The sequence below is a fragment of the Tasmannia lanceolata genome, unplaced genomic scaffold (assembly GCF_043159265.1).
Source record: "Tasmannia lanceolata isolate RefF3 unplaced genomic scaffold, GAP_Taslan_0.1 ptg000020l, whole genome shotgun sequence".
NCBI classification, from domain to species: domain Eukaryota; kingdom Viridiplantae; phylum Streptophyta; class Magnoliopsida; order Canellales; family Winteraceae; genus Tasmannia; species Tasmannia lanceolata.
In genome coordinates, this window is record NW_027518697.1 from 11,519,702 (window position 1) to 11,534,533 (window position 14,832).

Below are 14,832 nucleotides of genomic sequence, written 5' to 3' on the forward strand. Positions count from 1 at the left end.
GCAAAAGCATAAAGGAGATCAACAATCTAGAAGATCACCAGGCAATGAATGCCTCAATCAGGCAGAAAAAATGCCACAAAAGCATAAATTTGTCATTTTGCCACGCTCCCACTAGCAATGAATAACACACCCTAACTCTTTCCATCAAACTTAGTAAAACTCCCCACACAATAAAATCAGTTTATATTCTTTTAAATCAAAAAGGAAGGGATGAGGAATGCAGCTCAACGTTGTAAGTGTCGCCTCTTAGACTGCCTCTAGAATAAAACACTTAAAGAGAATATGTTTATGGTCAGAATGGGGAATTTCGACTCATTGTTACAAGCTTCATGGGATCCCATAACAAATTCTCTTCTGGAGGAAAATTCCTCACTTCTACTACATAATTTTATGTCATGGGATCCCATAACAAATTCTCTTCTCTGGAGGAAAATTCCTCACTTCTACTATATAATTTTATCTCCTTAAGTACAAAATATACCATTCTGAGCAACAAACAAACAACATTAATATGAATATAAAAATACCATCATTCATATTAAAAATCTCAGGGTCAGCTAAAAATACAAGATGACAGTGACATTGAACTTGATATGAGGAACACAAAGTGAATGTGACCCTCTTCTGAACTTTATCATCGAGACTTCTCCAGACCCCCCCCAAAACAAAAACAAAAATCCCTCTTCCCCTCATAAATGGACAAATGAATTTATTTCTTGATAAAATAAAAGGAAAATTGATGAAAATGGGGGAGAGGGGAGGGGGAAATGCAACCACAATCAAATGCAAACGTTTAAAAAATCCAAATGCCAACATCTTCAAAATGTGACATCGCTCCCCGCCAAAAAGAACACAAGGTTTGTTCCATCTTTTGATACTGAGAAACCAACCAGCAGAGTAGAAAGACTGACATTCAAGGACCCACCCCCTATAAGTACTAGCGTCAAATGCAAAATTGGCTGAGAACATTCACCAGACCGCAATCACAATTTTAATATAAACTAGTGATAATCATGAAGCTGAACAGCTTAGTAGAACTGAAAACAAGGGTGGTAGTCAAAGTTGCATATAGAGAAATCCGAAATTTCAAATACAACCCTTTATTAATTCACTTCTTTTGTCCAGTTAAAACTGTAGTAATAAGCGACAGCTTATCAATCCCATGCCACTCTTATCCTAGAGAATGTCTCAATGCATGATTGAAACAAATCACTTTCCTTACCATGGTAAAATAGTGTTCACAAACAAGGTCCTATCAATCTGATTCCACTCAAAATATTACCCAGTGTATAAAAATGTGGATGCGACGTGGAACGCAGCCGAAGAAAATCCTAGTCGACTTGGCACGATGCGGTCACAGTACTTGGTTGTTGTGGCTGAGCACTCGGTTGACGGGGTCATCATTCGGGAGAGTCAAAGAAGTTTTTATCGACTGTAGGGCAAAACGCAAAACAGCCTCTCTGCAAAAGCAGGGTAAGGCTGTGTACATCTAGCCCTCCCCAGATCATGCGCTGGGCAGCCCTTTTTTAGTTCAAAACCTGAAAAGCAAATGCAGCGCAACATGGAACACGGCCAAGGTAAAAGGGAGTCGACTCGGGGGCTTGTAACAAAGACCTGGGTATTGGAATTCACAGGATTGTAACAAAGAAAAATGAAGTTCAAAAAGTTTAAATCAACTGAACCTTGGAGATGACATGGCAGGGATTATGAAAAATCACAATAAAAGAAAGAAAAAATGGCAAAACTACTTATCTTCGTAAAAGAACTAGAGAAAAGTGGAAAAGTCTAATATTGCTTCAACCTGATGCTTGCATACGAGGGAAGGAGGGTGTGGGGAAATGAGAGAGCCTTCCAAGTGGCAGTGAGAGGAGGCACGAAAAGATCTGCCACCGGGTCAGATTTGAGAACAAAGTGCTCCCATCTTGTCTAAATAAACTAACTCAACCAAGTTCTGTACCATATTCCCAACTTCTAATAATTGGAGAAAACCCAAGACAGATTCTTGGGCATTGTACGATAGTCTCCATTGGTCTCATTGTTACATACTTACATCGGGTCTTGAAGCGACAACAAGCTTGACATCAACCACAGCTTGAAATTTGGAGGTATGGAAATCAACTTGAGTATTCATGGCATTCTAGTGATAGGCAAGGTTTAGATTTCAATTTTCAGTTTTGGCATGTGTTTTGGTCGTGATCCACATGTGGTAAGATGTGGATACATTTTTCTAGTTCAAAATGTAGTGCAGAAACCCATGTTAGTTGTGAATTTCCTAAAAATATTTATCAAGGTTGTTAACTCTCAAGCTTTAGTATCTGCCTACATGAACCAAACCAGTCTCCACAAGGCAATCAATCTGATCTTAAGAGAGGGTTTGTCAATAACAGCCACTAATAAATTCCGTTTTCTATTTTATAACATAGAGGGATTTGTTCAACACTGACGAGAGGGGTGTGGAAGAATTCTTCCTTGAACAGTTCCCTCCTATTCCTTCTTTGATTCCCTTCAATCATTTCTTCCTTGTTTGACCCCTTCCTTTAAAGTGAAGGATTCTCTGCCTTTATTTTTTTATATTACTCTCTATTGAAATAGGTGCAAACTAAAAGCATAACCAGAATCATATCTCACACTAGAATCATATGCATCGGGAACGACTAACCATAAAGAAGTAGGGGGTATGGATCAAGCACTGTTAGTAGATCTGATAGCTATGTCCCAATTTATAGTGCTTTCTTTGAATAATCAGATTGATGTGCTCTTTCTGACAAAGCCACCAATTGCTAATATGAACAAATCCCTCATCTTATTTTTTATATTATTCTCTACTGAAGTAGGTGCAAACTAAAAGCATAACCAGAATCATATCTCACACTAGAATCATATGTATCAGGAACTAACCATTAAGAGGTAGGGGGTCTGGATAAAGCACTGTTAGTAGATCTGATCACTATGTCCCAAGTTATAGTGCTTTCTTTGAATAATCAGATAGATGTGCTCTTTCTGACAAAGCCACCAATTGCCACTATGACCTTCTTCAAAACATTACAACTATTGATGCTTTCAGCAATAGTAGTCCAACAAAAAAGTTGCCACACAAGAAGGATATAGAACTGACCAGACCAATGAGAGACAAGGATTGAATCAGCAAGATGAGTCAAAGAAACACGAAAGGAATGCCTGAAGAGTCACAAATCCAACATTGTTTGTCCTTCTAAAATAGGGAAATATAAATCCAACCTATTCAGATGACGAAAGAAGCTATCCATTTGCTCATTTTTAAAGTTCCATCTAAAAGTCCAATCCCAATCAATATTTTTTCCATGTCAATGGGTAGTAATCTGAATTCAAGCGTTGCGTATAAGAGATAAGACTAAAAGCTACCAAAATGATTGTGAAAAGGAAACGGGCGAGAGGATCACCTCGCCTGATCCCTCTAGAATAGTTAGAAAAAACTAGAAGATCACCATTGATACTAATGGAAAAAGATGTTAAAGAAATACATTCTTAATCCATTTCTGCCAAGTAGATCCGAAGCGCATCCTATTCAACAAATTATCCAGAAAAGTACAATCAACATGGCCTTCTCCAACTCAAATCTTGTAGATAATAGTTGGACCCATCTACTAGACTTTCGTAATTGTAGCCACAAAAACGCTGTCAAAGAATATGTCTTTTTTGAGAGATGAAACCCCATAAAGAAACCATAAGGTCTAGGAAATTTACCCCTTTTCATGCAAAACATTGTTCTGTAAATGTTTTCCTCAAATTCCTTTCCAACATAGCACTAACATCTAGTGGAAGAGTAATTAATACAGTTCCCTCCCTAGTATAAAAGGAATGATAACACTCTTCAAAAATGTAGCTTTGGTCATACTTATCTCCTCCCATTCGAAAGTTTCAAACTCTTGCCTTGCTAGAAACCACTCATCCACCACCAAAAGTGCCAAACCCCCCCCCCCCCCCCCCCCCCCCCCCCCCCCCTTAAGACACATGGCAAGGAGTTGATGGTAAACGATATATCCTCCATTTTTTCAATGAGTGCACAAAAGGTGTTTTTTTCTTTAAACTTATTTTGTACATGGCAGCTTATGTAAGCTCTTTTTATATTTTATAATGAGGGGTTGAGTTCTTTGGCAACTTTTGATTACAAAAAGAAATTCTTTTTAGCTTATGAGCAGAGGTTTAGATGCTATCTTGCATCTTTTTATTGGAAAAGGATTTGGTTTAGTACTTTTACAATGTAAAGGCGGGGGGAGGGGGTACTTTAATAGATTTTCTTAATGATATAGAAATTGTATCAAAGAAAAAGGCAAGGGAAACAAGGAAAACAGAGGGTGAAATAAGCCTTACAAGAAAGAAGAGTGAACAATAGGAAAGAAAATAGAGAAAACAAATCAAGAGGCATTTATGAATGATGAAATTGCTTAGCTAAAAGTCAACTCTCCTCTATCAGTGCCTTCCCTAGCTAAACAGTCCGCCATATCAATCGCACTCCTAGGAATATGCATAATACAAGGACCAAGCTCTCTTCCTAAATCAAGAATCTCTAAATAACATTAACATGACTTGATGGACCTGGACTTGACCTTGTCGCCCCAGCACTCAAGTTAGGAGCCCTAGTTAAACTTTAACTCAATGGTCAATGAGAGCTGCATGCCCTTTTGCTACATCAAAATCTCTTATGGCAAAAGAACTGTTAGCATCACGAAAGAAAACACAAATGCATACCCTAGGGATGCCATCAAATTTCAATTAGAGGGAACTAAAAAAGCAATGTCCATCGAGCCACAATCTTATCCCTCCTAGGAAAGCTATAAGAGATCTCCTTCATTTTTCAAACGTGTCATGAACCCGAGAAGCCCAAAAATTCCTTTCTTGAAACCACCCAAGGTATAATCGATAATGAATGTCCCTTGCCATGAGATATGAGTGCTCATAAACCCTGTCAAAGGTCCTCTTAATTTATTTTGCTGCACATTGCCGGTGTTATCCCTTAGGGAGTAATTTGCCAAAGAATATTGCCACTTTAAGGGCATGTACGACTTCCAACAAAAAGATCCAAAATAAAAACTTAGTCCAAGAGATACAAATCTTTTCGGTCCAGCTCTACCCCTCCAGAAATTTGTATTTCTTGTTTTTCCCTTAACAAGGTTTCTTATTTTCCAATGAAAAAAACTCTAGAGATGGGACCAAATTGAAGGCACCTCCTCGAAATGGATGAAAAGCTGACTCACCGATTATTTCATCTTGTTTGCACATGATACGAATGTGCAAATTTAAATCATCACCGGTATTTAATATCCCCACTACTAGTGTCCAAATAAAAGTATCAACACGATGTGAGACTAGTGCTCCCCAAACATCAGAAAAAGAAGAATCTAAGGTTGTTAAAAAATGAGAAAGGAAAGAAATTCATGGAAAGTGTTCTATAGCAAATCACAACTCCAATATTTTTCATAGGAAATACACTTCCTAACATTTTAAGAAACACTACAACAATCGGATTCATCCTCATTTAAATTTCTTCTAAAGGCGAATTCCCAATACTTGTATAAATTTCGACTAAAAAAGGAACTTTTTACTTTCAACATAATATGATGGATTTGCATTAATAGAAGATTTTTTTTGCCTCATTCATGCATATGGTTCGCCAGTTTTTTGGACTAGTACACAGTCGCACCACGAACCAGTATAGACAAACCTGGTTCACAATCTCAAACCAGATAACAAAGCCCCACCACATTTTTTCCACCTACAGCATTCCCCCAAAGAGCCCACTTGTCAAACCTCAACCAGAAAACTAGTCAAAAGCATAAGGTAATTGTTAGGCATGGCAATCAGACTTCGATAAGCACTCCAATGCACTCATTCAATCCATTAGAACCAGATAGAAACAAGAATATGACAACTCATTTGATAATATCCTCATAATCCAGATTCACAAAAAGCTGGAACATTGTCGATCCTCTCTTCAATCGAAACCATATACACCACCTAAAAGCCAAAAGATTTACCAATCTGAACACATCGAAACATGACAACACACTACATTGCAGTGAACCAAACATCCCAACAAACCAAAGCTTCCCTGTCATCAACAACCACAGCTTTATGCAAATCTTAGGGTATCATGGCCAAAGACCTAGCTCCACCAATACTCGTATTCTTTCAATCCCAAGAGGTTGACAATTCTACATTTAAACATCCATAAATCATGTTTGAAAACGTTGATAGAGCCCTAACAATTGAAAAGCAGCCATGAAACTGAATCACTCCTACAAGAACATAATTGAGTATAAACCAGTTCAAAACTCAACTTATGTTGAAATCTTAGCAATCCAAACATCAACCTTAAACCACTACTGGTCCAACCTAAAGAAGTAATGTAAAAAGGGACAAGTAGCTCTTTAAACCACGTATCCTTGTGAAGGGTGATGCAATTATCTTCTCTATATTTAATGAGAAATCAAACTTTTTGTCCCAGCAGAACGCCCGTACTCATCAGCATCTAGTGGTCTACCCTAGTCCACCCAAAACTAAAACCAATCTTGCTGCATTTAAATTTAAGTCAATCAAATTTGGAATCTAAACCAAGAATGGAACATCGCACCTGGTAAAAGACAGGTTCCCCACAAAATAATGGAACATCAATCCTTCCATGAAAAGGGTGGCATGAAGAGCATAATGGAACACAGATCCCAGTTAGACAATGGTTTCCACATCACATATATAATGGAAACTAATATAAAGAAAACAAATTAAGATGTAATATAAGTCACCAAGTATATAGAATGCCTCATTTTAAGAAAAAGTGTCACCAAACCATAACGGTGTCCCTGAAAATATTTGTAGCACTTGAACTCCAAGCACTTTTAGCTTTAGCTAGGCTCTCAAAATAGCACTAAACTCTCAAGTTCAGAAACTTTTGCAGTATAAATACATAGGGAACATTTAGACTACAGCCATCTTGCCACACTTCCATATAGCTCTTCTTCAGTTTTGAAAAACCATGGTTATAAATTTCCCCGAAGGACTGAAATATTTCCATTTCCATCCCCATCAAAACGAAATCTACGTGATTTCCTTTTACATCATTCTTTCCCCGAAATTCCTAAAATTAGATCGAAATTACCGAAATTCGCAAAATTAGACCGAAATTCCCGAATTTGACCGAAATGGTCGGAACAATAAAAAATGCAGAGATGTTATTATTTGCATTTCATTTCATCTCACTAATGTGGAGACCGATACTTGGTAGGTAACATCGTTGAACTGCACAACAAAGTAACCGTATATTATGCATGGGATGTCAGATCGGCATGGGACTAATAATACCCCGTATCTCCATGTGGTATTGACATAGAGCTGGGGCCCTTAGAGGGGAGAGTGCGCATTGTACTTTCGTACACTTCTTTACATTGTACTTCTTTATTGACTTTATTGTTCTAGACATGCGCAACGACGATGTCAATAGGTGTTCGATATGATTATTAAGCCATTATGGATGGTTTTGTTGCTTGTGTGACATTTTCTATGTATGTATAAGTGCTCATTCTGGCATTTCCCAAAGTTTCATCTTAAAATTTCGTCATCTGCACATGTTCTTTTAAAAGATGAAAAATTTTCATAATTGCTTATGTTTCCATCCATTTCCAAGATTTTACAAGATTTCCACCGAAACCAAAATGTTTCCATTTCGGTGACGACCGAAACTGAAACCGAAATTTAAAACCTTGTGAAAAACTGCTGCAAGAAAAACATATTTGGGGAGAAAATTCTAACACTTCTTCCCTTCAAAAAAACAATTCTAACACTTCTAGCAAATTAGATCATTACATCAACATTTAGATCTACTTAGGGGGGGGGGGAGGGGGTCAGTAACAAAAAGAATAGCTGGTGAATGAATTAGGATTGGAAAAACCATATCGGAACCAATTTGTTGGCAGGTGACCCCTTCATGTCACAGCAGATCGAACCAATAGACTAAAGACAGAGCTATTGATATTGGAGGTGCAAGGAACCAAATACCCATTATTAACCTTCATTTATTATAACAAACAATTGAAAAATCATGCAGATGAACTTCTAAAGAAGCCCAAGAAAAGCTCTTCGCAATTATTTACACAAACTAACTGGCCGAAATGCAAATTTCTCGAGTGGCAATGATATTACTGCACAGCCATTACAACATGAATTGAAATCATTTAGTCATTATAGTACTATCTCCCTCCTGTGCTGCTATTACATTGTACAAAAATTCACTTGCTCAAGTAATCGGATTTGCGTTTGAAAGACATACCCTGTGCTCACCGAATGCAAATGTTATGTATAGTGGATTTGGAAAACAAGTTTGTTTAATGTTTGAAAACCTGCTGGATGAAGAAAAAACGAATTGATTGGAGGTAAATCTTTGATGCATTTAATTTAAACATCGACTTGTTAATGTCATCTATCGCACAAATGTGCACATAACAGGCAGAGAAAGGTATTATAAAATGTGACATGTATTCCATGATAGAGAAAATAAAATGAAAATGAAAAGAGAAAAGAGAGAATGAGAGATAGAGAGAGAACTCCATCATAGAAAATAGAAAAAAGAATAGCCAAGCAACAACGAATCAGAAAAGAATTTTTGATTATTGTATGGGTTTGTGTATAAATTGTTAAAATTATTATTACACTTGTAAACAAGCTGCTGTATCTAGCATATAGCAGAACTCCAACAATATTACGGCAGATGGTCTCTTAAATAGTTTACACAGCATATACGGCGTTACACGACCATTGAAATCCTTTCAGAAAATGTGTAGGCAATCTCATTCTTCTATGCTTGGCTCATACAACTGTGGCCAATGGTGTTGGGATGAGCTAGGCCACAAATGAAGTGCAGTTTTACATTGTCTAGCTTGGTTTTCCCCAATATTGGAGCCAGCGATGCAACAATCTCAAGCACAAACTCATCCTGTTATTTGCTTTTTAACTCCACATAAGATAACCAGTCATCATGTCGCTATAATGCCACAAAAGAAGCTGAACTTGAACTACAACCTGCTTCCAAACTTCAGTCAACCCGCCAAGAAAAATTAAAACAGTAAAATTGAGCACAAAATTAAAGGTAATTTAACACACTTTTAAGGCAATAAGTGCACAAGACCCTCATCCTTGAGCAGAAAATAACAAACCAGAACAAAAGGAAAATATCGCATAAAAAAAGCTAACATAAAGCATATCCTAGACAACTAAAAAATGGAATAAGTTTTGCATTCTGGGCAACAAATTGCACCACGTAGGAATGCATCCACAAAACTCAAGAATTAACAGCATCGTGGTGAATATAAGATATGGACCCAAACACGAGGTCTATGGCTGAAGAAAAGGGCCAGAAAACAGCTTTGTTCAAAAAAAAGTGAAGACTTTCTTTCGAATCAGTGGTGCAAGATCCACCAAACGATAGATAGAAAAGAAAGAAAGATACAATTTCACTAACGTATCGGCCTTGGAGTCCTTGTACTTCATCCGATGATGGAATCGTGGATGATTCCATCATCAAAGATTTTATCTTTTCTAACTCTTCATGTAACTCGATAGAGGCTCCGGAAACAAAGAGAAGATGTGTACAAATGAGATATCCAGCAACAAGAAGAAGGAAACGGATTGAATAGAGGAACTCCCGAGCATTTGGTGATCTCAGATGTGTTCATATCAATGGAGAGGATGACTCATTATTTTGATGAATCATTTCTTCAGACAGAAGAAGATTCTGCAGACACTTACTCGAAATCTCACTTATCAGATTCCATTGTGGAAGAATCGCCCACCATTTTTTCTGAGGAACTGGCCATGATATATCCGATCCGCAGGTTACATATAAAATTTGAATCACTGAGATGTTTCCTTTTTTTTTTCTTTGAAGGGTCCTGTTTTCTGGCCCTTTCCTTCAGCCGTAGACCTTGTGTTTGGGTCCATATCTTATATTCGTCATGATGCTGTTAATTCTTGAGTTTTGTGGATGCATCATACGTGGTGCAATTTGTTGCCCTGCATGCAAAACCTGTTCCCACTGAGATGTTTCTTTCCTATACAGTCACATTCAAAATCACATAGAAACATGCACAGATACATGTAGTCACAGATATAAATAAGAATCCACCTCTGTTAAATTAAATAAATAATAAATAAAACAATTACAGATCACACTCCAGCTGCCAGATTTTTCTCGATTAAAAAAAGGATAAAAAAATGAACCACTCTCAACTGCATTTTTCATGGTGTGTGTGTTTTTTTTATCAATGTAGATCTGATGTTTAGCTGATAAAAAAACATCTTTGGAATAGATAAGACTCGAAAAATGTCTTCAGACAAACCAATCACAAGCACACTAGGGGTTGAACCTCTAGCTCAATTGGTAAATATTATGTCCTTCAACCCCGAGGTCGGAGGTTCAATCCCAGCTTACCAACCAAAAAAATAGCAAGCACACCAAGCTACTCCTTTGAAACAATGAGTAAGAAACTGTTCCCATACAGGCAAAAAAACATTACCAAAGACTATATGAACCCCCTGCACATCACATATTGCTTCCTGGGAAATTAACTGTCTGTGCTTCATAAATTCCTTCAGTTTCCAACTTGCAAGTGAAGGTACATTATCGCAATAGAGCATTCAATAACTTTGCAGATTCATGGGATGAATATGGAGCTCTAGAACGTAGTAACAAAACAAAATAAAGTTCCACCGCTATGCCGGTGCAAACTTGTAATAAAACACTAATTAAAAACTAAAGAAACGAATTTAAGAACGGCAGGAAGAGAAAACACTTGTCTCACACAAAAATAATATAAAGAAAAGAAATAAAAACGTCATGATAAATTAAACCCCGGACATGGAAATTTTGGTAATGGTGACAAATTTTCTACCAAAATGCAGGTATAATTAGTGACACGTAACAATAGGTTCAAACAAAATATACAGTTCAAAACATTAGCATTCCCTTGAACACCTTTTCAAAGCAGAATATGATTTCGTGGCTGTACCTGATTGCCAAATACCAACTTCGTATATTTATATCTTAAAGTTGATTAAGTGAATCATCAAAACATCAAGTAAAATGAGATGGCGATACAAGTTTAACAACAAAGGGCGGGAGATCTCCCCATTTGTAATTAGAAAAGATAATGAGAAGCACTCAAGAAGTTTGACTCTCACCAGTTGATAACAGCAATTATCAGAGAACCACGTAAAGTATTAGCTGATTGTAATATATCTAGCAAAAGGTCAAGACTCTTGTTTGCTTCCAATGCCAATGCAGCCGGATCCAGAATTGGTTGGCATCCAATTAAATATGAAATATTAAAATTCCGTCCCTTTCCTGATGAAGGAAAAAAGCAAAGAAAAATATGCAAATGTAATCTATTTCTGACATATCAACGATCAAACCAGCAAAAGAATAAAAAAAATTATTGACACGAGACTAATAGAGTGAGAATAACATAGAACATTACTGCCAATGCTTAAACTTCTTTTTTTTTTGAATCCGGATGTTTGGAGCATGATACCTTCTTTGAAAGTTGCTTCAGAATCAGTGCCTTCAGATGTGAAAAGGAGAACACAAATTTCCAAAAATTTCATAGCAACCAACTTTTTTCCAATAGAACCAGGCTACAGCATAAATGCCATCAAGAGTTAGTGAGCCAAGAGCTCGAATTTTAAATATGTAACCACAATGCCCATTTAACTTCAAAGAATTGCCACAAATAGAAAAGAACTTAAGCAACCAAAACCATTAGCTCTTATGCATCCAATACTATAAAAGTTCAGAGTTTTCATGTGTAACTCCATGCTCGAATTTGCCCAAATTTGCCCATTTTTCACCTCCACAATTCAAAGGGTTGGGATGATCCTATGGAGCTGAGTTTTTGGGCACACCCTATCTATGTCAGGGCCTATCAAATGAATGGTTTGGATCACCCCGAAAATGTGGGCCCACCGTGTTTCTAGGCGTCACCTCATATAAGCTTATATGAGGGGCCACTCATACTCACTTTTCCCTATATATATATATATATATATATATATATATATATATATATAGAGAGAGAGAGAGAGAGAGGAAAGTGTTGGTGAGCTTAAGCTCACCAAACTTATGGTGAGCTTAAGCGCCCCAATCACATGGGTCCCACATTTTCTGTGGTGATCCAAACCATTCATTTGCAAGGCCCTATCATAGATAGGGTGTGTACCAAAAATCAGCTCCATAGGATCATCCTAACCCCTCCATTTGTGGAGGACAAAAATGGGCAGATTTGTGGACAAATAATGTCTGTCCATTTTGACCTCCACAAATGGATGGGTTAGGATGATCCTATGGAGCTGATTTTTGGTACACACCCCATCTATGTAAGGGCCTTTCAAATGAATGCTTTGGATCATCCTAACAAAGTAGGCCCCAATGTGATTGGGCGCTTAAGCTCACCATAAGTTTGGTGAGCTTAAGCTCACCAACACTTTCCTCATATATATATATATATATATATATATATATATATATTAGGAAAAGGTTTCTGAGCTAGAGCTTAGAAACCACCACTCCCATTCATTTTATAGGTTATGATTAGGGTTATGGTTATGGTTAGGATTATAAGTTATGGTTAGGGTTATGATTTGTGGAGGTTTAGAATGGATGGCTAGAAAATGGGCTTTTTGTGGAGGTGCACCAAAAGGTTGAAATAAATGACCTTCCATTAACCTTGAAAAATTTTCATGCATCTAGGTAATTCTTCAAATTAAGCATACCTCCAGAACAATGCTATAAACAGCATCCTTGAACTTAACCATCCATGGCCACAGCTCTTCAAGCCATCTGTCGACTTTACCAGACTGGCGGAACTAAGATTTTTAGAAGACAACATATCAATTCATGTATTCATGGAATGGCTCAGATTTTATAAGAAAAAAACTCAGAAAGTTACCATTAACAAAAACAAAAGGCATTAGCATATTTAATGATAAGAGCCAAGAAAAAGCAAATTTAAAGGATAATAATAAACTAGATACCTTCCAAAATTGAAAATTGATAACATTGTAGTAAGATGGTCAGATTGGAAAGATGTGAAATCGCCAACAGCGAATTGAAAAGACCAAGAAGACTAAAAGATATACCAGCAGAAAGACCATATATCATACTATGAAGTGCGAATGAGAAATCTGAAGCAGCATGACTATAGCAGTTCAAATTTTTATAACTCGGAGTGCAAGCAAGACGAACATAGTGAAATGCAATGGTGAACCTTACTAGAGGTAGTAAAAAGTTTCAAAATGTTCTACAAAATGTAGAGATGAGGAATCTAAAAACGTATAGTGGTTCTGCTGCAATTGCTTGGGTGGGGAGGTGCTCTTAGAGCCTATAGGAAGGGATGGAATTCAAATCATCTAGCTCCTGGGCTTAACAAATCAAATAACAGTCAAATCAGTCAATTGGAGAAAATCATTGAGGTCACCCTCAACTCAACTAAGCCTTTGTCCCAAACTAGTTGGGGTCGGCTAATGAATCCTTTAGAAAATTTTCATGAAGAGGGTGAAAGAATCAACCCGGCTCAAATTGACTACGTCTAATCCTGACAGTAGTTGGGTTCGTCTACATTGATCATTTTCTTCCATTTTCTCCTATCCAAGGTCACGTTCTCTGTTACTGTTCCTTCCTGGCCATCAAGTCTTTCCTCATTATTTCTACCCAAGTAGTTTTCGGTCTGCCCCTACCTCTTTTTACCCCATCAACTTGGCACGAGTCACTTCTTCTCACTGGAACATTCAAAGGCCTACGTTAGATATGCCGAAACCATCTTAAGCGGTGCTCTCTCATCTTCTCCTCAATTGGTGCCACCCCACCTTTTTACGGATGTCTTCATTTTTAATTCAATCTAACCTTGTATGTCCGCACATCCATCTAAGCATTTGCATCTCCGCTATACTCATCTTATGCACATGCTACTTCTTGGTGGCCTAACATTATGAGTCGTATAGTATGGTTGGCCTCACAGTTGTCTTATAAAACTTACCCTTCAACTTGGTAGGTATTTTACGGTCACACAGAACTCCTCAAAACATGCTTCCACTTCAACTAACCTGCTCTTATTTTGTGGTTAACATCCTCTTCAATCTCTCCTTCTATATGTAGGATTGAACCAAGATAGCGAAAGATATCCCTCTTAGGTACCTCCTGTCCAGTCATATTTACTACATCCTCGCTCCGCCTCCTTACATTACTAAAGTTGCACTCCGTATACTCTGTTTTAGTCCTACTCACCCTGTAAAACAAAAAACCTTCTACTGGTCACACATGAAAAGCAAGAACATATCAATGGCACGATATAGGAAAATCAGGAATTCAGAATTTGAAGCGGCTACAAGGAACCAAATCGTAGACAAGGGCTAACTTCGAGAGTGCCTAATATGGATGGATTGAGCTAGAATTTGATGCCATTTGAAGACGGAGTATCATAGGAAGTGGCGCAGTTAAAAATTTTGGTGGCAATTTCATCCGCTTCAGTCCCATGTCGGTTATCTTTTCGGTCATGTCAACTGAAACGTTATATTAGCATTATAAATAACCCCTTAGGTCGGTCAATACTTTAACTATCCACCGACGTGAATCAAAAACCTGGCTTTCGACATTTTGAGTTCAGATATGCATTTATTTTGTTTTTTAATTCTTTCTGTAATTAGCATGCATTAGTGCTCAAATGCATCGACTGAGATGCATAGGTTTCTTCAGGATTTGGCATGGACTGTTCGGCAGATTCCCACGCATTACGCACCCGTTCGAATTTGTTCTAT

At 37.5% G+C, this 14,832-nt stretch overlaps 1 protein-coding gene across 5 annotated transcripts in view; it reads right to left on the reverse strand.

Annotated features, from left to right (window-relative positions):
* LOC143854328 (symplekin) overlaps positions 1-14,832 on the reverse strand; it is a 77,185-nt gene that overhangs the window by 50,647 nt on the left and 11,706 nt on the right. For 4 of the 5 annotated variants that reach the window (XM_077364212.1, XM_077364211.1, XM_077364214.1 and 1 more), the window contains exons 3-5: positions 12,793-12,885; positions 11,502-11,658; positions 11,206-11,368 (exon numbers count right to left, since the gene is read on the reverse strand). In XM_077364212.1, coding sequence (XP_077220327.1) covers positions 11,206-11,368; positions 11,502-11,658; positions 12,793-12,885 — 413 coding nt within the window. The remainder of the gene's footprint in view (positions 1-11,205; positions 11,369-11,501; positions 11,659-12,792; positions 12,886-14,832) is intronic. The other variant, XM_077364213.1, reaches the window with a different exon arrangement.